Raw genomic sequence first — 24584 nt, 5'->3', positions numbered from 1 at the left:
ATTGCCAATTATGGACTCAGATTATTGTCCTATCATCTCATAGAGTCCCTGGCACATAATAATATTCTACACAGTGGCAGTGGGGGTCGCAAAAGGCCGATTTATTACTAATTAACCCCAATGATCTGATCGAAATTAGGGATTTCAATGGGATCATTGGGGGGCACGTGCCACCCCACCCAACCCCCACATGCTCCACCAGTGGCTACAGGGCTGGCTGTGCGTGTGTGTGTATATATAGGTGTGGGGAGCGGTTGTGAGTACCTGGTGCATTGTGTAAAATCATCACCACTGGGGAGACAAAGGTGGCCGGGTGTGGTGCTGGCCACCCACCCCCCTAGTTTACCGTGGCGGCCTTCATTGGTGCTCGCTCTACAGCACTTGCCCCAAAAGTCTGTCAAGGCCATTCGGAGGATCTTTGTGTGTACGTGCCTGCGTACGTGTGCCGTTTCACGTTCGGACCGTGCAGCTGGCCAGGCTGAGAAAGACGCTGTCCTTCAAGTCGAAGGCGCTGCACAGACGCAGCCAGAGCGACCACAACGTGCTCCAGCGCTCGGCGGTGCTGAGCCCTGCCCTTGGGATTCCGCCGCCGCTGCTGCCCGACTCGGTCGTACGGACCCGGCGGCCGGGCAGGGCCCGCAGCGAGCCCGGCAGGGAGGGCAGCTCGCAAGGGGCAGGCGATTACGGGGATGATGATGAGCCGCGACGCCGCTGCCCTCCGACCTCGCCGAGAATCCAGCCGGGGTGCCCCGAGCGTAGGCACTCGTTCCAGGACCACAGCTTCAAGAAGCCGACCTTTTGCGACGTCTGCAACCGCATGATCGTCGGTGAGCTTCGTTATTCAATGACGGCGGTCTAGACCAGGGCCGAAGTAGTTCACCCCGGACGGTTCTCTAGTGAGGGATGGCGTCACTGCTTTTGTGACTGTTGGGGAAAAGGCTAAGAAAGATATTTGAAAGTGCCTTATTCTGCACTTCATTAAATATCATTTTACTGACAAACATTACACTCGTATGGAAAATGGGTGGGCAAGTGTGAAGTGCTATGCTCTACTTTGTGGGTCAGAGGTTACTTGAAGAGATCTTAGAGCCAGCTCTGCAATGCCCACTTCCGTGTGCCATTTCCCAGCACCGGTCCCTACCGGCGCTGTTACGCGTGAGGTCCCGTATGCATATTTCACTTCTTGACATGACGCCTTTAGGAGCGCAATCGAGATAAAAATTGGGAAAAAGACAAACGTAATTTTAAAGAAAGACTAGGCGTGCCTCCCTTTCTCTCTTCTCGCTGTTGCTGCCCCACAGGCACGGACGTGCAGCCAGTCAGCAAACTGGGCATCCGCTGCAAGACGTGCAAGATGAGCGTGCACCAGCGGTGCCAGGCATGCGTCAGCCAGCAACGCTGCGTCGGGAAGATGGTAAGAGCACTTGCTTGTGCCCACGCCACGCTTGCACTGCAGCAGATCCCCTTCCACTCACACTTGGTAAAATGGAAATCTAGTGTGACTGTTCATGATGATTTGGGAAATGAAACCTTCACGAAAAATATAAAGTGGAGGGAATGAGGACAACACAAGTGGCCTTCATCAGGTGAAGGGACCGTACTGTCACGAGGACAGCGTTGGAGTGAAGACAGTCCAGCCCAGGTCGCGTCCTTTTAAGCTGTGTGGGAGGAAACAAAACGCTTTGACAAAGGAATTAGCATAAAATGACCGTAAAGCACAAGAGGACCGGCACGGAGGGGGAGAGGGGGAGGGGGTGTGAAGTGGAACGTAGAAGACCGGCAGGGGGAGGGGAGTTTACAAATGTAGGTGTGAAGTGAAATAAGCTGCTATGAAAGTTTGGTATATCACTACTTGGATAAATATACTGTACCATTGAAAATTAGTTTAATGTTTGGTATGATTTAGAACATTTTTCCAATGGTTGCTAAATTTGAAACCATCTTCTCGGTTGAAATTGTGTCTGTGTTTGTAAATCTGAATTGCCTCGTGGATAAATCTCTGATGAAAACCCATGGGTTTACAAAGGACCTTGGTATCGGAGAAAACTATATCGTGATCACCCACAGCGTTGTAACAGTGGTCAGCTACGGCAGAATAATTCGTTCTGCCGTGTTTCAAATCTGATTTGTGCTCGCGAATTCGGTCAGAGACATGTCGTTTCGTCTCCCCGATATAGCAATCACCACAAGTGCAGCTCAATTTGTAAACCCCGGGGTACTGTAAGTCAGGAATGACATCCTTCACGGATGGGATCAGGTCACGGATTTTATATACTGTATTCAACCGGACCAGGATCTTGTGTTTGTTTAGAATTTTGGAGATCTTTTTAGTAACACCTACAGCCCTTTGGTTAGTCCACTGCTGGATCAGCGCTACCTGCTGCTGTCCGTGGTGGGTTTTGGACCATACTTCACACCGCTGGTCAACGTGGGTTGTAGGCAGGGAACAGACGAGGAAACACAAGCAACAGAATTAATTTGCACTGCCCTCTCCTGGCCAGTCTTTCCCAGAAACCTAAAACACCTGCACTGCACGGTGGTTGTGCATCCAAGCACTTATTCAGCCGAAATCATGATGAGCTTTTGAGATTGGGCACACTCCTGATGAATTGGTCAGAGGCACCCATTTCTTGCACGGGCGGCTACGCGACCGTCATGGCGGTGGAGCGCGCGACGTGCCACCGCCCATCTCACTCCTGCACGCGGACCGATTTCGCCGCTCCATCTCCACGGCGGTCATCATATTTGCTTGCGTTTTCCTTCCTTTGGCTGTCATTCCGTCGTCAGACTTCATCCATGGGCCTTAATCCCATGATGGATGGCGCCAGTGTGAGGAAGCCTTCATCCAGCCGTGGATTAATCACAGATGATGATAACGATTCATGTACAGCACTTTTGTCAAGGCCAGGAGCATATATGTAGAAGCATAGAAGTACAGTACAACAACTGATTTTCGTGCGCTGCCTTCTGCTGCCCACAGCATAGCCGCACAGCCGCCTGTGGAGGTCACCCATCCCGAGTGCTATCCAGGCTAATCTCATGTTTAGCTTCTGAGAATCTGAAGGAATTGGGTGCATTCCAGGTGAAACGCTGCAGTCCAACGCAATTTGTATCTGCAAAGTCACTGAATTTGACGGAAACTGAGAGAGGGCATGTGCACTGAGACAACTTGTGAAAGGGCAAGGTTTTATTTTTGGAGGGGAGCGAGTGAGGGTTAAGATGCTGCATGGCAGAGCGGCAGAGGTGACGAGAGTATGGTAATGTGGTGAGGATGAAAATGCCTCGAACAGAAGAGACAGGCGGTCATGCAGGAGAAGGGAAAGGTCTCCAGCCCCGACTTGAAGTGGGGGAGGGAGAGTTCATAGTCCTGACGACATCTGGAAGAGGATTGTAGACATGGAGGAAGCAGCAGAGAAAGAGCGGAGATTGATCAGAGAGTTTTGATTGGAGCTCTCGGTCACTGGGGCTAAAACCACACGAAGCGTATTAGATTGAGATCAGATTGAAGATGAACGTGAGATATTTACTGTGCCTACCTGGAGCTGTGGACCTTGGAAGATAATGGAGTGTGTGGACGGGGTCCTTGGGATGTAACTTTTTCTTAGAAGAGGTTTCCAAATTTTGGTCAATATGTGCCGTGTACTGCACATGTCTGTTGCTTGGCCACTTTGCAAGGATGGAAGGTGTGACAACTACAGTCCCATAACTCCAATACATTAGTGGTGTTGTCAGATTGTTAATGTACAGATGACTCCTGTCCTACACGTATTTGTACCATGGTGGGTGGTCAGGTCAAAAGGTCATCAGGGGCAAGATCACTGATGCTGCCTGGCTTCAAATAAAATATTTCTCACCGAGCCTCAAGGATCTTTTCCAGCAGGGTCCGGCATTGGGATGTTTGGCCAATTCCATCATCGAGTATTTGGCATGTGGCAGAATATCAGAGCACCTCGAGATAGCCCATGCATACACTAACAGCTTTGCACAGATAGATTCAAGTATCCATTGCTCTACTGCCATCTCCTCGCGAGTGAGACTGCATTCCTTGAAGTATTACATATGATGTATAATCCACAACGTGCAAGTGCATGTATGTGTATTGCATTTTATTTTTCACTATGCTGGGTTGAAATGCAGGTTTTACCAGGATTGAATACTGATTCACAGCCTTTTGTCAAACTGCGCTTGCACCGTATGGTTTTTGCATTCATTCAAATTTTGACATTGGTATTTCACGTATATAGCTATGTACTCATCCCTTTTGTCAAATCACTGCTGAATGAAGGCTTCCTGATGCCCTGTAAATCATGATGGTTTGTTTAACCATACTTCACCACGTTGGTCAGTGCGGGTTGTTGAAGGGGGGCCTCTTGGGCTATGGTTCAAATTTAATTCGCCACTGACCGAGATCATAGCACAGTGCGATAACCACTGCGCCAACGCACCACCCTTGAATGCTAATTCTCAATCTTAAACAACTCAAACATACATTATTAGATTTTTTAAAATGTATACATTGTTAAGGGTACAACCCTGAAATTACTTGCTCTCATCCCCTCTGCTGGTGGTTAGGCCTTCACTTCAGGAGGCTCTAGAGAGCCTTTTAGAGGGCATTTGGTCTACTCTGCCACTTTCGCAAAATTTCTCGGAAGAGGTGGTAGTGACCAACACTTTACCCCACCACACGGGACCCGCCCATCGGCTATCTGTGGTGGACAGACGGCATTGCCACCACAGCGGTGAACGCATTGTGTAAGTGCTCGCTCCAAACGCTATGGAGACACGGCATGGTGCTATCGAGCTGTCCACGTGTCAGCGGTGTAACCTGACCAGCAGCTGGCAAACATTATAAGCTACGGACAGCCGAATTGTCAGTCACTCAAATGTAACGACGGCGGCGGCAGCGGGCCAGCAGCGCCTGTATTTATCGAGACCTCCTTGGAGGCGATGGCGTGAGTAGTGTGGACTCTTGACGCAAAACGCTATATCGTCGTACGCGTTTGTGTTTGTGCCCCAGCCGAAAGGGTTCAGGAGGCAGTCCAGCTCTCCGTTGCTTCTGAACGGGCAGTTTGCCTGCATCAAAGAAGTCATGCCCCTCGGTGAGTCTACGATTTCCGACGGGAAGTTTTGGGAATTGAGTTGTTGGGCCCTCCTGTTGTGATGATTTCAGAATTCTAAAAGCCAAGTTGGGGCACGAATGTTGCTTTGTTTGTCGATCCGTTTGTGCACTTATTGTCATTCTGCTCGCCTGGAAATGGAAATTTACTGCACGGTTCTTTCATGACGATTATACCGATGAATAAATATGATGACGATTATAACGATGAATAAATATGATGACGATTATAACGATGAATAAATATGATGACGATTATACCGATGAATAAATATGATGGCGATTATAACGATGAATACAGACAAAGATGCGCAGTAACATTTTTAAAAAAACACCTCCAATTTCCATGTGGGAAATGCAGCCCATTCCATCAGAATGTTGATGAAATGACCCAATAATTGTTTGTTGTATTAAAGCGAGTGTATACATAAATATACCCACCATCTGCAGCTGTTTTCATGCATATCAGCTTCGCTTTTAATTGTAACACACGCGAATGCCCGGCTCCAAGTTTCAATAATCCACTTATTTAAGCTCGTGCATGAGGACACATGGGTTGCCTGTTTAAAGCGGTAAAGCACTGATGTATGAAATTCACTCATTCAATTTACGGCGCTTGAATTATTAATGGCACACGAATGCGGGACAGGAACACAGCTGTTACGCATAAACCATGACGCAGTCATCCTAGTCCTCTCATAAAACACATTTCCTCATTCTAACCACCCACGTGCCCCCCCCCACATCCAATTCCTCTCTCTCGCACTCTCACTCTGGCTCTCTCGCTCTCACTCGCGCTCTCACTCTGGCTCTCTCTCACTCTGGCTTACCTGCCACCTACTCCGACCCCCAGCCCATTAAATCAACACCGCATCCCGAATGCATCTCACCCTCGGTCCACTCCTCTCCTGTGTCCCACTGCCCCCATGTGCTCTCTCGATGCCCGCCCCCCGCCTCCATGCTCTGTGTACTCTGGAGTGCTCTGGTGTGTCGTGGGGTGATCCTCTGGCATGTTGCTGTGTACTCTCTTGTGGTGTACTCTGGAATACTGTTGCAAGCTGTGATGTGCATTCTTGTGTGCTCCGTGGGGTGTCGATGGTGCGGTCTGGTACTCTGGTGTGCTGTGTACTCTGGCGAGCTCTGGTGTGATGCGGTGTGATGTGATGTACTCCGGTGTGCTCTGGACACAGCGTCTGGGAACAAGCTGGACCCGGTGTACGAGGCGCTGCGCTATGGAACCTCCCTGGCCCAGCAGAGACGCGCACAGGCGGCGGGGGAGGCGCCCTGCAGCCCGCGCGAAGACAGCGCGGTGCGGACCGGGGGGTGGGGGGCACGGGGGTGCGATGGGAGGGGGGCACCCCGGTGGGGGGGGCACCCTGACGAGGTGCACAGACCCAGCTGTAGAGGGGAAATGTGAGGCTCTGTCACGGTGGAGCTAGGGTTAGAGTTAGGCTCGCTATTGAAGAGAAGGGATGATACCTGGGTAGTAGTTATCTAGTTATGCGCTAGTTTGTTGGGGATAGTATGTGCTTGACTGTTTTGGGGTTATGGGTAAGGCTAGCTTGTTAGGGTAGGAGTCGGGGCTCGTGTTTGGCCTGGTCGACTCGTTTATACCAGAGTTCGAGTAAAGCCTTGTTTTTTCAGCTGGTGGGATAGTTTTGGGGTAGGATGCTATTTGACGAGGATCCTTACAGCCCTAGCAGGTTGCCCCCAAACCCTCTTACTAAGTAGTATGGCCTATTCCCTTCGTGTTCGCTCTTCACTTTCCTATTTTCATCACGTTCTCACTGGCTTGTTAAATGAATGCAGACTTTAATCACATTCATTTAAATAAAAGAAAAACATTTTTACGCCTTTTTACTTTCTGCCAGCATAGAATGGCAAGGTGTTAGTCGGCGATGAATATGCACAATAATGTCGCTGACCGTGCTTGCAACGAGGAGCTTGTGTTTAACGTAATAAAGCAATGCGCCCGCAGACCTCCACTCTCTGAACTAAGTGAGGTCGACATTGCCGTCGGGCTGGTTTATTTTAATCTCTGCGTGCCTTTTCGGAGTTTCATGGTGTACAGAGGACACGTAATGAGTCACAATAACCCCCCCCACCCCCCACCCCCAAGATGAAATTAATTGTCACGATCCAGGGACACAATCCAATTCTATAATCGATGCCTTCTCTCGTTCTTACCGTCTCCTTTGTATCGATTCTCGTGTTTTCTCCTTCCTGGCTCGTTCTGCCTCGTTCTGTCTCATTTGTTCCACGAGTTTAAATGTAACATGAGCATATGCTTAAACACTAAATAATCGATTGACACGCACATTTCGGGGCATGAGTTTCGCCACTGATCCATATTGCATGAAGTTGCCGTTGGATTAAAGCGGACATTGAAGATCCCTGTGGCATAATTCGCAAGAGTTAGGCTGTCATGGTCTGGTATCATATCTAAGATCAATCATTTGAAAACTTTCAATAGTTTTTACTAAATATGCTTTATTGAAGCTACAGTTACTATTTCTCGATTAAAACAGAGAGCCTCTGTGGTTGAATAAATTGCATTGGTAGTAATTAGTAGTAATTAGTAATGTAATTGTAATTGCATTGGTAGCAATTAGTAATGTAATTGTAATTGCATTGGTAGTAATTAGTAATGTAATTGTAATTGCATTGGTAGTAATTAGTAATGTAATTGTAGTTGCATTGGTAGTAATTAGTAATGTAATCGTAGTTGCATTGGTAGTAATTAGTAATGTCCCTTACAGGGGCGGAGCCAGGGGGGGTGACAGGGGGGGTGACATTCTGCGTGTAAGTGTACGACACTCGGTCTGGCGGACTCCGTGCAACTGCATTGTCAGAGCGTGTCACCAACCGATGGCGTCTAGTTCAACAGCCTGACTCTCTAATCATTCTTGAAATTAAAATTTGTTGAATGTCACCCCGGCCTGAAATCCTGGCTCCGCCCCTGGTCCCTTACCCAGGAGAACCTTGCTGAGTCTCAAAACTCTTCCCCGCGGGGGGGTTTTGGACATTTCTCTTTTCACGAGCCTTTATTGTGCAGGAGGAGATTGGAGAACTCGTGATAGAACCCCCCCCACACACACACACATGATGAGCTAACATCCACACAGAGACAGGAACTTGATCTTCCTGTCGCTGTCTCTTAGCCAACCCTGCAGGGTCTGGGAATCTTACAAAAACGTACGTGATATAATATAAACCTTCGCCCCCAAGAGGCTGGAACACAGACATAGAGGGGACATGCTCGCGATGCGGTTGGGTTAACACGTTGTGTCCGCTCTGTGCATTTTGCTCATTCCCACCGCTACCCATGGGCCCAAAGGACTTGTGCGAAAATGAGGAAGAGGACGAGGACACGAACGGAGAGGGCCCCGAGGGTCGGAGGAGTTGGGCCCGGGGTGGTGAGTGACTCTCCTCCGATCCACTCTATCTGGTGCTGTTTCCCCGCCTGAATCTTACAAACAAACAAAAATAATCTCACAATTTAATTGCGACCGTGCCATCGGTAGCGTGTCGTGAGATGAAGTACCCATTCTTATCTCTTGTGGAGCAACGTGGGGAAAAGTATTTAAAGTCACATGTGCAATGCAGAATGGCCATTGTCTGAAACGTTGCCGATTATGTTTTCTATGAAGGCAGTGTTGTTGATGTGAGTTTTTTAAAGTCACATTAAGTGGTGCTATAGTGATGTGACTGTGGCATGACTCGCACACTTTTTAACACCGTCTTATTTGAACCTTAACCCGTGGTGGAAGTGAATATTTAATGCACTGTATTACTGTATTTGTTGTCAATGTGTTGCAGCGTGCCACACAGCAGAGGGACGGCTAAGGAAGCTGAGTCTCGATGACAAGAGGGTAGTCTTCTCAGTAGGTATCAGACGTAGCTTGCACGCTCATGATTATGCTCTAATATTCATGTGCGTTGCATCTCTGTGTACACGTGTATGGTATATGGGTTCACACGCGTGGGGAACGGCAGCCCGGTGGTTACCGTACCGCGCTGCAAATCCAGCGCCCTGACGGCCGTCGGTCCCATCTCTCCTGCCAGCAGGGAGACACGCTGGCAACGGAGCCCCGCCATCACGCCGGCCTCGCCGTGTGCCCCCGAGCCGGCGAGCGGGACCGCCGGCAGCGCCGAGCGTCGGTGCCGGCGTCGGCCGCGGCCGCCCGCCGCGACTTCAGCCAGCTGTACACGTTCGTGGCGCTGCACCGGTTTGGCACGCGCGAGAAAGACGACCTCGCTCTGGAGTGAGTGGCCGTCGTCCCCTCGCCCAGGAGCCCCCATCCCGTGCTCGGTGCTCGTGTCGATGCCGCCACCGTCACGATTCCAAAAACAAAACAAAAATGGGCCAAAAATGGGCCCCATTGAAACACGGGAAGATGGGGTTCAGGTACAGGTTATGGTATGGTATGGTCAGTGAAAGGGCCAGTCTTCGCGGCTGGTGGTCTGTTGGACTGGGGTTCGGGGTGACGATAGTATTTTGGTTGGCTAGAGAGCTCAAGCCCCAAATTTATTTGCTTCTCCCCATCGGAACATGTCACCCCTTTCCATTTTTGGCCAATTTTTGCATCTGCTTCACGAGGCAGCAGCTTCAGCATCCGATGTTCAGCCACGCACAGTCTTGCATTACGCGTGATGGAATATATGGGATGGGTGGGGTGAATGGAGGGGAGGGAGCAGCTGCCCTGTCAAACTACTGGACAGCAAAAGGGCAGGCACCATACTGGCATGGGCCCCTTGAATACTCGACCTGGTCCCCTATGGCTTTTTCCCCCCACAACTTAAATTGTTACTTTGGTCCTGTCATGTATCGGACACTCTGCTTTCAACCATAAGACACCAGCGTCGGTTAACCCTGGCCTGTAAGTGCCATTATGTTTCTGTTTAGCTGTACGGTACTCTGTGTCAATTGCCATGCATCTATAGCACACAATTGTACATTTACCCCTACCCAAAAGTGAGCAAAAAGGTGGCGCTCACCTCCACTGCCAATCCTAAACTAGCAGTGGAAATTACACATTCCTATAGCAAGGGCAAAGCTGTTTGAAGCCCAACTTTCTGTTAATTCCCCCAGGCGTTCTTATTTCCACCGCCCCTCCCCCGCACTGTGCAACTGCAGGCTCAAGATCTGCCTTCTCTCTCTCTCTGCCTGTGACTGACCGCCTCTTTCTGTAAAGTAAATGTGTCCACTGTTTATGCGCAGCGTTCCAAGACGTGGTCGCATTTAGACGCTACGTAAACAAACACCGCGTATAAATCCTCGCTGTTGTTCGCAGGCCGGGGGACAGACTGAGCATCCTGGACGACTCCAATGAGGAGTGGTGGAAGGTACCGGGCACAAGCACGATTCGCTTCTTACGTGGCGCGATCCGTTTATAGATACCCCACTGATAAATTACTAGGGAGAAATTATGTTTTTACAAAAAAAACGGAACTACATTTTATTTTAGTACCTCGAGTTGTCTCCCACCAGTCTCATAAACTCACTCGTAAAATCACTCTCCTTCTGTTAGCTATTGAGCCATCACTTTCACACTGTGCAATCACTTGCGGAATACAAATCCGTGAGGTTTCATTTGAAATCGGTGGCTTATCTTTAGATGGATCCACCCTGTAGTTGTCTGCACTCACAAACTATAATGTGGTACCACCGACAAACTGCCAGTATAAATTTTTGTGCATTTATACATGCCGGTGCATGAATAGATGTGAGCCCGCGTATGCGTGTGTGCACGTCTTCGCGAGCATGCCTGGGGCTGATGCATGGATGGGCGCGTGTGCTGATATGTGTCCACGCGTGCTTGCATTAATGCGTGTGTTATTGTGGGTGCGCACTTGTGTGTACGCGTCTCTGCGTTTATGACGTTTCCGTGCATCTGGGTCTGTTACCGTGACCACCTGCCAGCAGGTCTTCGGCACTTCACGTGGCCTAAAAGTGCACCTAGCATGGCACAAGCACCGCGGTGACGTCGCCACCTCTTAATGGTGAACGACGTTTGTTGTTGTTGTTGTTGTCGAGCCTTAATCCGGTGGTGAGCAACGCTGCACTGCGAGCCCCCGGCGGACGCAAGTTCGATTCCCGCTCACGAGCAGTGACAGTGGCAGATATTTTTATCGGAGCTGAGCCATCCCCTAGGTTGACTCTGCCTTAAATGCGTACCTGGTGCGATGCGTAATCATTGCCACTGGGGAGATAAAGGCGGCCCGGGTGTGGCGCCAACCATCCAGCCCCTCGTGCGCTGTGTCCGTCCTCACAGGTGCTCACCAACAGCTTGTGAAAGGCCACACGGGGAATGTTCGTCTTTGCGCGTGTACAGTGAGTGGAAAAAAGTATTTGATCCCCTGCTGATTTTGTACGTTTGCCCACTGACAAAGATATGATCAGTCTTTAATTTTAATGGTAGGTTTATTTGAACAGTGAGAGACAGAATAACAACATCAAAATTCAGAAAAACGCATGTCAAAAATGTTATAAATTGATTTGCATTTTAATGAGGGAAATAAGTATTTGACCCCCTCTCAATCAGAAAGATTTCTGGCTCCCAGTTGTCTTTTATACAGGTAACGAGCTGAGATTAGGAGAACACTGTTTAAGGGAGTGCTCCTAATCTCAGCATGTTACCTGTATAAAAGACACCTGTCGACAGAAGCAATCAATCAATTAGATTCAAAACTCTCCACCATGGCCAAGACCAAAGAGCTCTCCAAGGATGTCAGGGACAAGATTGTAGACCTACACAAGGCTGGAATAGGCTACAAGACCATTGCCAAGCAGCTTGGTGAGAAGGTGACAACAGTTGGTGCAATTATTCGCAAATAGAAGAAACACAAAAGAACTGTCAATCTCCCTCGGCCTGGGGCTCCATGCAAGATCTCACCTCGTGGAGTTGCAATGATCATGAGAATGGTGAGAAATCAGCCCAGAACTACACGGGAGGATCTTGTCTATGATCTCAAGGCAGCTGGGACCATAGTCACCAAGAAAACAATTGGTAACACACTACGCTGTGAAGGACTGAATTCCTGCAGCGCCCGCAAGGTCCCCCTGCTCAAGAAAGCACATATACATGCCCGTCTGAAGTTTGCCAATGAACATCTGAATGATTCAGAGGACAACTGGGTGAAAGTGTTGTGGTCAGATGAGATCAAAATGGAGCTCTTTGGCATCAACTCAACTCGCCGTGTTTGGAGGAGGAGGAATGCTGCCTATGACCCCAAGAACACCATTCCCACCGTCAAACATGGAGGTGGAAACATTATGCGTTGGGGGTGTTTTTGTGCTAAGGGGACAGGACAACTTCACCGCATCAAAGGGATGATGGACGGGGCCATGTACCGTCAAATCTTGGGTGAGAACCTCCTTTCCTCAGCCAGGGTATTGAAAATGGGTCGTGGATGGGTATTCCAGCATGACAATGACCCAAAACACACGGCCAAGGCAACAAAGGAGTGGCTCAAGAAGAAGCACATTAAGGTCCTGGATTGGCCTAGCCAGTCTCCAGACCTTAATCCCATAGAAAATCTGTGGAGGGAGCTGAAGGTTCGAGTTGCCAAACGTCAGCCTCGAAACCTTAATGACTTGGAGAAGATCTGCAAAGAGGAGTGGGACAAAATCCCTCCTGAGATGTGTGCAAACCTGGTGGCCAACTACAAGAAACGTCTGACCTCTGTGATTGCCAACAAGGTTTTGCCACCAAGTACTAAGTCATGTTTTGCAGAGGGGTCAAATACTTATTTCCATCATTAAAATCCATATCAGTTTAACACGTAGGCTTTCACAACCAGTATTATTCATAATAAAGGTTTTTGGGTTAGGTCGCGTTATTTATAAATGTGTCGTAACCCTCCACCGCCCAACACGGCCAAGCCTATAGCTGCACTAAGCCTATAGCTGCGGCTTGGAATCGTATTATTAAATAATACATATTACAATTCCTTATAGGGGAAACACATACTAATTAACGGATTACTAATGTAGCATATAATCACAATAACACACATTACAACTAATTACTAATCTACAACTCATTACTAATCATAACCATTGACTGATTACCAATCGATTATATAATTACTGCACCTGAATGAGTTAAATGATGATGTCACCCTGCTGCTGCTCTATTTAAGATCGGGAGCAAGTGAGGGCTTTACCATTCTGGCGAATTGCCCGATGATGCTGGATGTAATTACCAGCAAAACGTCGTATTCAAACTGTAAATGTTGTGGATTCACTCTTCAACACACCGGTGGGCTAAAGTAGTGAACTAATTGTCTTTTGTCAACGTGACACTTTTTTGCTGATTGGCCGTGTCGGGTGGTGGAGGGTTACGACACATTTATAAATAACGCGATCAAACCCAAAAACCTTTATTATGAAAATGCAAATCAATTTATAACATTTTTGACATGCGTTTTTCTGGATTTTGTTGTTGTTATTCTGTCTCTCACTGTTCAATAAACCTACCATTAAAATTATAGGCTGATCATTTCTTTGTCAGTAGGCAAACGTACAAAATCAGCAGGGGATCAAATACTTTTTCCCCTCACTGTACATGCACGGCATGCCCCCTTCCTCCAGGGCAAGCTCGGGGACAGGGTGGGATACTTCCCCGCTAACTTCGTGGTGCGCGTCCGTCCCGGGGAGCGAGTCTTCCAGGCGCTGCGCACCTTTGTGGGCAACAAGCAGCTGGGGCAGCTCACGCTCAAGCAGGAGCAGGTGAGGGGGTCAGCAACACACCAGAGGCCCACCAGAGGCCCACCAGAGGCCCACCAGAGGCCCGCCAGAGGCCCGCCAGAGGCCCCCCAGAGGCCCGCCAGAGGCACACCAGAGGCCCACCAGAGGCCCACCAGAAGCCCGGCAGAGACCCACCAGAGGCCCGCCAGAGGCCCGCCAGAGGCCCACCAAAGGCCCACCAGAGGCCCACCAGAGGCGCACCAGAGGCCCACCAGAGGCCCACCAGAGGCGCACCAGAGGCGCACCAGAGGCGCACCAGAGGCGCACCAGAGGCCCACCAGAGGCCCACCAGAGGCTCACCAGAGGCGAGAGCGCATGCCCTGGGCCTGGTTTAGCGAGCACGGAGCAAATGGGATGCTCGGCCAGGGTGGCTCAGCGATAGAGCGAGGGGCTCGCGACAGTAAGGTTGCAAGTTCAAAGTCTGGCTAGGGGTTGACTCGACCCATCATCCCTCGGGGGGGGGGGTGGGGGGGGCGCGATAGAATGAGCATCACTATGCGGGGAAATCAACAGTGTAGTTGCATGGATAGACTTGGCCCTGCCATATGAATGTGGAATTTCCACCACTGGTCAAGGGAGAGGAGCGCCGCCTCTATGCTAAAAACGGCATGACATCACTTCCACTTTTGAAGACTCCAAAGGTGGCCACCACAAAACATGCATTTTGAATTAAGAAAAGTAAAACCGTTTATTCATAGCTTCATTGTAATACAAATGATGTAAACAATGCTCTGGCTATTAATTGCTGTTCCACTCGTCTGCTTTAATTTCAACATTCCTTATTTGATACAGATCAACCCCTACCATATCGTGCTTGTACCGAACTAAAAGAATGGGCAAAACTCCATTCTCTCATCTCCACAATACGTTTATCCTATTCTGTCCCACGATTATCTGTGCCTGGCGTGAAAACCCTGACTACGGTGGGGAATGGTGCTTATATTATGATTGTTATTCAAATTGAGCATGCTGGCAGAGATGACTCGGCGGGGACATTCTGTCACCGGGCACGCGGCTCCGCCGTCGCGCGGTGTAGAGTTCGCACGCGGCTCGGACGAGTTCCCTTCGCCACGTCCGAGAGTCTCCGTCACGCCGGCAGGAGCTCGGCCGCGGCGACCGCGGTGACAAATCGCTTTCGTCGCGCGAGCCGGGAGGAATGCGGCGTGGCCACCCTTTGTGCCGTCGCCGCGTGCGCCCCCAAAGTGGATTTGCCCTCTTTTTCCATGCTGCAGTGGGCGAGCGTGGTGGGAGGGGGGGGGGGAGGGGTTATCGGATCGCCGCTGCGCGTCTCTCGTCACGTCGGCACCGTCGGCGTGTGTTCTCCCCCCACGAGCACCGCCGTCCGTGCTGAGAGATCGGAATGGAACGCTGTCGTTGGTCACCTGATGTCGGGCACAGTTGATCCAGCCGATGTTCTGCTGTAAATACGACGGATGGATCTCCTTCGTCTTTAAGCCGGGAATAAACGTTAGGCCTTTGCAGCAGCTGCAGCAGCATGGGGATTGTCCTAAGGCGTTGTCTAGCTTCAGCCTGATTGCATTCGAATGAAGACTCAAAATAAATTAGCAGACTTTGCCCTGAGCACAACTGTAGTTTCTCACGCTTGATGGCTGTAAAGGGTGAAGAGTTTGAATCTGCAGATGTGAGAAATGTGGATTTAGCCGAACTGGATGTTACTGTTAAGCACTGCATTCTAATATGCCAACACATATACTCATTTTTTGAAGTATTAATTTTATAGGAGGATGAAATGAAAACCATATTATAATTGGTTGTGTGGGTTATTTGACTATTTGCCAAATGTACAAAAATTTGCTATTCTAAAAATAACACAATCGTCCGAGTATATGTTTTGCTGCCCTTAATTATGGGCTCAAAAAAGCTTTAATAATAGCACCCAAACCTAGACTCGTGTTATAAATTGACACTAATCCAATGTTGGGGAGGAGGAGTAGCAGCATAGTGGTTACAGTTAATGCATTAACGACTGCGAATGTGGTCACCTGAACTAAATTTTCGACAACAACTGACATCACTGGAAAGTGATATCTGAACCCAGCTCCCCCTTCACCAACCCGCACTGACCAACATGGTGAAGTATGGTCAAACAAACCTTCACAACCAAAACAGTGCGGAAGAGGCCTTCAACCTGCAGGTTATTAACAAAGGGCATGAAATCACTAAACTGTTTGTGACATTCAACTTGAACTGTGGTCAGATCCAATCCAACAGTAGCCTCCTTTGTAGTGATTTAGAGCTGCACAAGTAGCGATGTCCAGTAGAGGTAAATTAAATTGCTACAAAACACGGCCACGTTTGCATCATTGGCCCACACTCGGGAGCAGGTGGCAGTGCTGGCTGGTGTCACGCGAGTGGACTTGGACACGACACGATGCTCGAACGGTGGATGGTCAAACATAATGACGGAATGGCAGCCAAGGAATGGAAGGCATCCAAGAGTCTGTCCACTAAGTGGAGACTGAGCGACAAAATCAGCTTGGTGTGCGGGTACGAGGTGGATTGTTGCAAACGGGCATTTGGGAGGCCTTCATCCAGCAGTGGATTTACCATGGCTAAAGATGATAATGGCCAGCGATGTGTACAGGGGCGTTAAAGAAACGGCTGGCATGGCTACATTAGCATTTTAACTTCATTAGCTCAGTCACAGTTAACAGCATTGGCTGATTGTCACAGCTCTGGAATCTGGAACATTAAACCATCACGAGGCAGTGGGAGAGTTGCGTTTGTCAATTTGAGTGAGCGGGACCAGCGAGTGAGCAAGTGTGGACGTTGGCTATGCGATGCGTGCACAAGTCGATTTAAAAAAATCCAAATGCCGGGAGGCATGAACGACCAACGAGATGCAAGTGCCGTTACAAGTGAGCACCGGCAAATCGCTTCTTTCTGATGCTTCCACTGAATGCTTACGTCTCGTTCGGCCAAGCACATAATTAGGATAAATTAAAAGTGAGTTTGCAAATGCATAATTAAACAGATAAAATGTGCATCGGCTTCATGTTCAGCCCGGCAAGGTACTTCATAACTTCAAACCCACAAAAACACACATTCATCAAAGGAGTGTGTTTTTCATGGTTCCCCATTGCACTCCCAACCTTTTCCCTGGAGCATGGTCAATATTGATTGGTACGTTGGCCTCCAACATTCCGGAATGGCTGTGAGTCCTAAGGACCCTGTTAAGAGTAAGATTTTGCACTTTGTATTCGAGAGACGACGCGTGGTGCAGCATCCGCGATGGAAATCTCCGGTTGTAAAAAAGTATCTACTCTTTCAAGAATGTATTTTTAACGACAGGCATTTGGCGTTGAGATGCTCGTTAATATTAATTACTGTTATCAAGAAAATAGCCCTAAATGATTACGAATGAACTTTGCCGTGCCATAAAATTAATCATTTGCTAATTAGCAATCGGTTCCTCCCATTGTGATAACAACAATTAACTTGCAATGTTATCGGCTGTCTGCTGTGTATTTTGGGTATGACTCGCATATTGAATGTCTGGGCGCCACGCTGGTCATGCCCGATTTCTCAATTACCTTCACAGGTGTGTGTGGAGAAAGGTGGAGAATCAAATGGCTTCGTCAAGGTGTCCAATGGCCGCAAAGTTGGCCTGGTGCCTCAAGAGTTCCTGGAGGAGATCTAAAACTGCCGCTCCTGATCAACGCTTCCAGATCGCAGCCAGAGTCAAATTCTCGGTCACACCTCTTGCGTGCCTCTGCCACCATTCCACATGGCGTCTCGAGCCCCCAAACTCGGCTACACCAACGCAACCACCTCCGCGCCAGCCAAGCCTGACGTTTCTTCCTGTGAGCTGACGCTCTGTCGTGGATGAGTAAAACTCTCTCGTCACCTTCGAAGCCAGAGAGTGAATGGCCACGTTGTGGGTGTGGGAGCTGCTTTTGATGAGAACAACTTTCCAAACGGATGTCTCCATCATCGGTGACAAATTGACAAATTGAGAGAAACAACAGCGTCACTTTGCATCGTCGGAGACAGCGGCTGGGGTTGGCACATCAGAGGTACAAATAAAAACTGGGATCAAAGATGGAAAGAAAAATATATCTCTCAATATGGGAAGAGAGGAGAACTGCATGAGTGTTATTATTATTACGCATCTGACAAAATCCGAGACTATTAAGGTCTCGGGAAAATGATGAATTTCCCAGGATGGCCATTTCATAAAGAGGACGTCCCTGGGGGAGGAGGAGGAGGGGGGGGGGGTAACAACCCCAGCAGTGGCGTCTTTCATGGCCTAGTTTGTGACGCTCGCCAGACCTCTAAAACTTCAGAAATTCGGCCGAGGAACATCGCCAAAACGAGCCGAGCAGAGCTGACGACTCGCGAAGCAGGGAAGGGGCAGCGTTGTCGTGTGCATCGTCGTCATCGTCGACTGAAGGTGTTGTTTTACAACCCTCTATTTGATCTCTTTGGCGCTAACTTACAGGTACGGTGATGTAGCACCGACAGTCGTCTTCAGAGCAGCAAGGTGAGCGGGTTCAGCCTGTCGGAGCATATATTAGTGTTTTGTTTTGGTCAGAGTTGACTTGTGACTTTGTCCAAGTGGTAAACCTTTTCCCCTCTAAATTATTCCACGTTTCAAAAGCAGGGTATGTATGCAAAGCAGTCGATGTTTCACTAGGAGATAACACACTTTTCCATCACGACCAAAAACATGTTGCACTATTAATGTTGGATTGATGTTTAAATTGAGACCAGCCTTCAAAGGTAAAAGTAAAAGTAAATGTTAAAGTATTTATGGTTAACACGTCTCGAGTAAACATAGAATTGGTTTAATGTGTACGGTAACAATAATTGTGGCCCTGATTTCAATTCCAGTAAAGGAGAGGGGCAGCCTATCTTGGTGATAGCATCCATGCAATAACATACCTCAATACGAATGAGAACACAAAAACAGACTGGGTATAAATTGTTATGGTTTTTTTCCCCCCATGCAAAGTGTTCAGAAAATGTAGGTGTTGAATAATTTGTTGGATGCTTCTTAATTAGCACAAAATGTTCCTCGCTGCCTCTGTAACACATTGAGATTCTTCTTTTATGTGCGTGGAATGACCACCTAAAGGCCACGCTCGCTTGGAATTTTGCTTTCATTTCCTCTTGATTTCTTTACCGAAAATGTATAAATTTTTCATTTTCTCAGCTTGTGGTCTCAGAAATTACTTTGTGCAGTCACCACACTATCTTATTTTGGCACGCGTTTAGATGGCACTTTCTCAACGTATCCCATTAGATGCGTAAACATTTTATTCGTGTGCAATTATAAATGCATTTTGTGTATGTCTCCTGTAGCTTATTTCAGTGTCCCTTATGTCAATTTCTTGAGCAATCTTTTGGAATGTAATTTTTCTTGCAAGCCAGTGGAGTGTTTTTAAATGTACAAATCCTGTCATCCACGATCAGTTCAGTTGCTTGTCATCCACCAATTCATTGACACATGCAGCGCATATCCACTGTATTTGAATTCGAAAATTACTACCCACGTTCGCAATTTAATGTAGAAGCGTGGTCAAAATGGTAATGTGAACTTGCGGTTGGCGGTGATGTCTCCGCTCGATATATGTGCCCTTTATCATCGTAGCCTGCGCGTGCTCTATTTGTACTAATGACAGTGCACCAGAGGAATACCAGAACACGAACACGTCATTGTCAGGGCCATTAATTAGGCCGAGATGTGTCGGTGCAGTAAAAATGTAAAGGTGCAGCCCGACACGATCCTGCTCACACCTCTGCTCCAGAGAGCCCTTTGGGAGGTTATTTTTGTCGACTCTTCAATACTGCCCAGACGTCATGGACAAGGTGGGAGTGCCCACACACTTCCCACCACACGTGACCTGCCTATCGTCTAACTGTGGTGTAGACATTTATACCACCAGGTGGACAAAGGTTGGAGGATTTGATAAACTTGCCGATTGGGATAGCTCCCATGCCAGGACGTCGAACCAGCAATATATCTATTGCAAGTCCAGCGTGATAACCATTACACCATGGTAGAATCCATCGGCGCTAATTATATGTACAAGTAGATGACCTGAGTTTATTTTATTCACACCCACCACCAGCCACTTCTGCCTTCCAATTGCCCGAACACAAGTGGGCATTGCGTTACAAGATCAGTTGACAGAGCACCGCACTTAGCCACCCAACCTCCTGCCATCGCACCTTCTCTGATGTCGCTGTGAGCTGATTAACTGCCCATTTGTCTCAATTCCAACTCTGCGCTTAACCCCCATGCACCCTCAACACCTCAAAGGGTTCAGCGATATTCACATCATCACCGCATTATAAAATCGCACATTACAGGCATTGGTGGCTGCACGTTGTGCCGACTCCAGCAGAGCAGTGTTGACAGACTCGTCTTGAACAACCGGGCTCGGTGTCATCCACACGATCCAAAGGGCTGATCCTGCCACCGGAGCAACCACTGCCCCCTTCCATGTGGCCACGCGGATGTGCTGTGACTTACGCACAATGGCCCATCAATAACACAGCGATGTGACCAACGCAGCCTGCGTGGGATGTGGACTTGTGCCATCTCACGGGCTAATTCTAATTGGTGCGTGGTTGTGCAAAAACTCCCGCCGCAATACCCACCTATGTGTTGTTATTATTCAAAATTGTTTCTGAACTGATGGTGGAGCAGGGTGTAAACTGTGGCTGCTCTGCCACATTTTCCGTGACTTGTCTTTTACGTCTTAAGAAAATGTTATTGAATTGTCGGTTTCGTGATGTGGCCTGCTTGTCGTGTTTATTTGTTGTGAAGTCTTGACTGCAGACCGCAGGCTTTGAGTAAGCCCTGTTAGAGATTTACCGGTAGATCGAGACAATTTGCCTTGTTATTGTATAATTTATTGCTGTAGTGTATTAACTCACGTTTTTTTCTGTATAGTTTGAACTTGCATCCGGTTTGTGGTCTAGATGTGTGGTGTTGACGGTGGTGGTAGCCACCTATCAATTTAACATAATTGTCAGGGCTTCGTATTTCACTGAATAGTTTCTGTGTTGCTGGTAGGACAGTATATTCGTGACTAGTGCAAGCCACAGCCATAGCGAGATGTATACGTGCTGGACATGGTGTGCAGGGCCTACAGTGAGGGAAAAAAGTATTTGATCCCCTGCTGATTTTTTGCACGTTTGCCCACTGACAAAGAAATGATCAGTCTATAATTTTAATGGTAGGTTTATTTGAACAGTGAGAGACAGAATAACAACAAAATCCAGAAAAACGCATGTCAAAAATGTTATAAATTGATTTGCATTTTGATGAGGGAAATAAGAATTTGATCCCCTCTCAATCAGAAAGATGTCTGGCTCCCAGGTGTCTTTTATACAGGTAACGAGCTGAGATTAGGAGTACACTCTTAAAGGGAGTGCTCCTAATCTCAGCTTGTTACCTGTATAAAAGGCACCTGTCCACAGAAGCAATCAATCAATCAGATTCCAAACTCTCAACCATGGCCAAGACCAAAGAGCTCTCCAAGGATGTCAGGGACAAGATTGTAGACCTACACAAGGCTGGAATGGGCTACAAGACCATTGCCAAGCAGCTTGGTGACAGGAGTTTGTGCGATTATTCGCAAATGGAAGAAACACAAAAGAACTGTCAATCTCCCTCGGCCTGGGGCTCCATGCAAGATCTCACCTCGTGGAGTTGCAATGATCATGAGAACGGTGAGGAATCAGCCCAGAACTACACGGGAGGATCTTGTCAATGATCTCAAGGCAGCTGGGACCATAGTCACCAAGAAAACAATTGGTAACACACTACGCCGTGAAGGACTTCAATCCTGCAGCGCCCGCAAGGTCCCCCTGCTCAAGAAAGCACATATACATGCCCGTCTGAAGTTTGCCAATGAACATCTGAATGATTCAGAGGACAACTGGGTGAAAGTGTTGTGGTCAGATGAGACCAAAATGGAGCTCTTTGGCATCAACTCAACTCGCCGTGTTGGGAGGAGGAGAAATGCTGCCTATGACCCCAAGAACACCATCCCCACCGTCAAACATGGAGGTGGAAACATTTTGCTTTGGGGGTGTTTTTCTACTAAGGGGACAGGACAACTGCACCGCATCAGAAGGGACGATGGACGGGGCCATGTACCGTCAAATCTTGGGTGAGAACCTCCTTCCCTCAGCCAAGGCATTGAAAATGGGTCGTGGATTGGTATTCCAGCATGACAATGACCCAAAACACACGGCCAAGGCAACAAAGGAGTGGTTCAAGAAGAAACACATTAAGGTCCTGGAGTGGCCTAGCCAGTCTCCAGACCTTAATCCCATAGAAAATATTTGGAGGGAGCTGAAGGTTCGAGTTGCCAAACGTCAGCCTCGAAACCTTAATGACTTGGAGAAGAACTGCAAAGAGGAGTGGGACAAAATCCCTCCTGAGATGTGTACAAACCTGGTGGCCAACTACAAGAAATGTCTGACCTCTGTGATTGCCAACAAGGGTGTTGCCACCAAGTACTAAGTCATGTTTTGCAGAGGGGTCAAATACTTTTTTCCCTTATTAAAATGCAAATCAATTTATAACATTTTTTGACATGCGTTTTTCTGGATTTTGTTGTTGTTATTCTGTCTCTCACTGTTCAAATAAACCTACCATTAAAATTATAGACTGATCATTTCTTTGTCAGTGGGCAAACGTACAAAATCAGCAGGGGATCAAATACTTTTTTCCCTCACTGTATCTGACCTACACAGACCCGGTTGAAATTAAGCCCATGGTCATTACCTACGGGGGCAGGGCACGACCGGTACCTCACACCGTGCGGTTCTGACACGGGCCACTGACAGGCCCTGCATTTAACATGAGCTAACGTGTTGTCGCTCCTCATGAATTATTCCCAAGCATCGTCGTTTTAAATTTTTAAACCCAGCTGGTGACATCTCTGTCTCATTCCGCTGTATTGACTCACCCCAAATGTCATCGCATGTACATTCACGAGCAGCTTGCAAGGTTGGATTGCAAATGTGAGTTGATCTGTTTATTCGTGCCAATGTCTCTCAAAATTAATAACAATGCAGTGATGACTGTGACTCCGTCTGACATAATTCAAACTCTTAAGATCAGTAAAGGGGGTTTGGACAGGACACGTCGCTGGAAAGAGACGGTGGCCGATGGTCAGAAATAATTATGGAGTGGCAGCCAAGAAATGGAACGTGTCCAAGAGGATGTCCATCGAGGAGATAGAGTGATAAAATCAGCTCGAGTAAGGATGCTACGTGAACTGTTACATTATAAAACCGTGAGAGTTCGTGGTGGCTTGGGGGTACCTTCAGTGTAAATTTGCATAAAACAAAATCATCGGCGCAGTGTAACACATGCCTTGTTCATCCACCACAAAGGCCATTTTGTTCATCACTTTGTACAGCACTGTGGGTATCCCTTGCCTCATTTGCATAAAACACCTTTAAATTGCCCCCCCCCCCCGTTCCACAGCGTGACACAGCTGCGTTGCATGCCTGTGAGCGAGCACATTGCTCCCAGCTCACTTGTGAAACGTTAATCGGGTGGATCATGTGCGCGGAGCTGAGGCAGGAGTTCAGCTGTCAATCAAATCCACCTTGGGAAGGGGGGTGGGGCGGGCGGTTATTGAGAAGTCAGTTGGGATGCACTCTGGCACGTGGCTCCGTGCACAGGCATCACTGTGAAGATTCGCGCCAATAAAATATAACAGCCGATGTTTGAAACAGATGGCAACATCACCGCCGTGTGTTTGTTGAATCTTGTATGTGTTTTGATGTGTGCTTTGAAGAGGGGGGGGGGGGTGGGTTGCTGAAGGTTGGCGAGACCCATTCAGGGCCTCGAGGCTCGAGGATGTTTTCTCAGCTCCCGTTCTTGACCTTGACCTCAAGGGTGTGGCATTGGACCAACGATTTGACTTAGAGGCAATGGCCTTTAGCCTAGAGGGCCAGGCCTCAACCAAAAAGGCTCTCGGACCATGACCTTGTGACCTTGTTGCTCTTGGCGAAGTGGCGCTCGTGCCTTGAAGCAGAGACTTACTGAGGTCCTCTCTTGTGCAAAGTACATTATTATTTTTTTTAAAAGTTACTTCAAAACCCAGGACTGTATTTGTAAGGTAGAGTGATGGAGATGTAATATGACGTAATTAAATCCTATTTTAAAAAAAAACATACGGGGGAAGCAATAACATTGTGAATACTTAAAGCTAGAGGACGCCATTTCATGTTCCCTAAAGAGCAACCCATTATTTCCCACGTGTGACTGAGTGTAGGTAGAAGATCACTTGTCCACTTTAAGATGTGGGCTTCGTGTTTATCAAGCGTATGAATCATGGACATGCACGGATTAAAAATGCATATGTATTTTAATTAATTTAGTGGCATGAGTAATGTTTTATTTCGTGCATAGCCCAACACCTAATTATCAAAATGTTTCCTCGGCTCGACGCCTTACCGCTCAATTAAGCAGATTCATTTATTGTATGTTAATGGCCCAATTATGTGATGCTAATGGGAATCTCATTAAATCGTATTTTAGAACCATTTTTTTCCATAGCTATATCCATTAGAGAATGTGATTTTTCTAATCTGCAATTTAATTCCATATTAGCATATAACACCACTGTAAATTTGATATAAATCCCTTCCACCGGACGGAATTCTTGCCAAGACTTAAACAAAAATCCTTACGTTTTTAAGTATTGTTATAAAAAAAAA

General features: G+C 47.9%; 1 protein-coding gene across 3 annotated transcripts in view; it reads left to right on the top strand.

Annotated features, from left to right (window-relative positions):
* LOC116940976 (SH3 and cysteine-rich domain-containing protein-like) overlaps nt 1-23609 on the top strand; it is a 31187-nt gene extending 7578 nt beyond the window's left edge. The window contains exons 2-11 of one of the 3 annotated variants that reach the window (XM_032951450.2): nt 470-827; nt 1302-1414; nt 5018-5099; nt 6307-6425; nt 8454-8532; nt 8936-9000; nt 9185-9381; nt 10411-10462; nt 13713-13850; nt 17431-23609. In XM_032951450.2, the coding sequence (XP_032807341.1) occupies nt 470-827; nt 1302-1414; nt 5018-5099; nt 6307-6425; nt 8454-8532; nt 8936-9000; nt 9185-9381; nt 10411-10462; nt 13713-13850; nt 17431-17529 (1302 nt within the window). In that variant the 3' untranslated portion in view covers nt 17530-23609. Of the gene's footprint in view, nt 1-469; nt 828-1301; nt 1415-5017; nt 5100-6306; nt 6426-8453; nt 8533-8935; nt 9005-9181; nt 9382-10410; nt 10463-13712; nt 13851-17430 lie in introns of those variants that run through there. The other 2 variants (XM_032951449.2, XM_032951451.2) reach the window with 2 other exon arrangements.
* Nucleotides 23610-24584: the final 975 nt, after the last annotated feature.

The sequence above is a fragment of the Petromyzon marinus genome, chromosome 10 (genome assembly GCF_048934315.1).
Source record: "Petromyzon marinus isolate PM22_M1 ecotype Great Lakes invasive population chromosome 10, UKy_Petmar_22M1.pri1.0, whole genome shotgun sequence".
NCBI lineage: Eukaryota > Metazoa > Chordata > Hyperoartia > Petromyzontiformes > Petromyzontidae > Petromyzon > Petromyzon marinus.
This window is presented reverse-complemented; position numbering and strand designations above follow the sequence as displayed.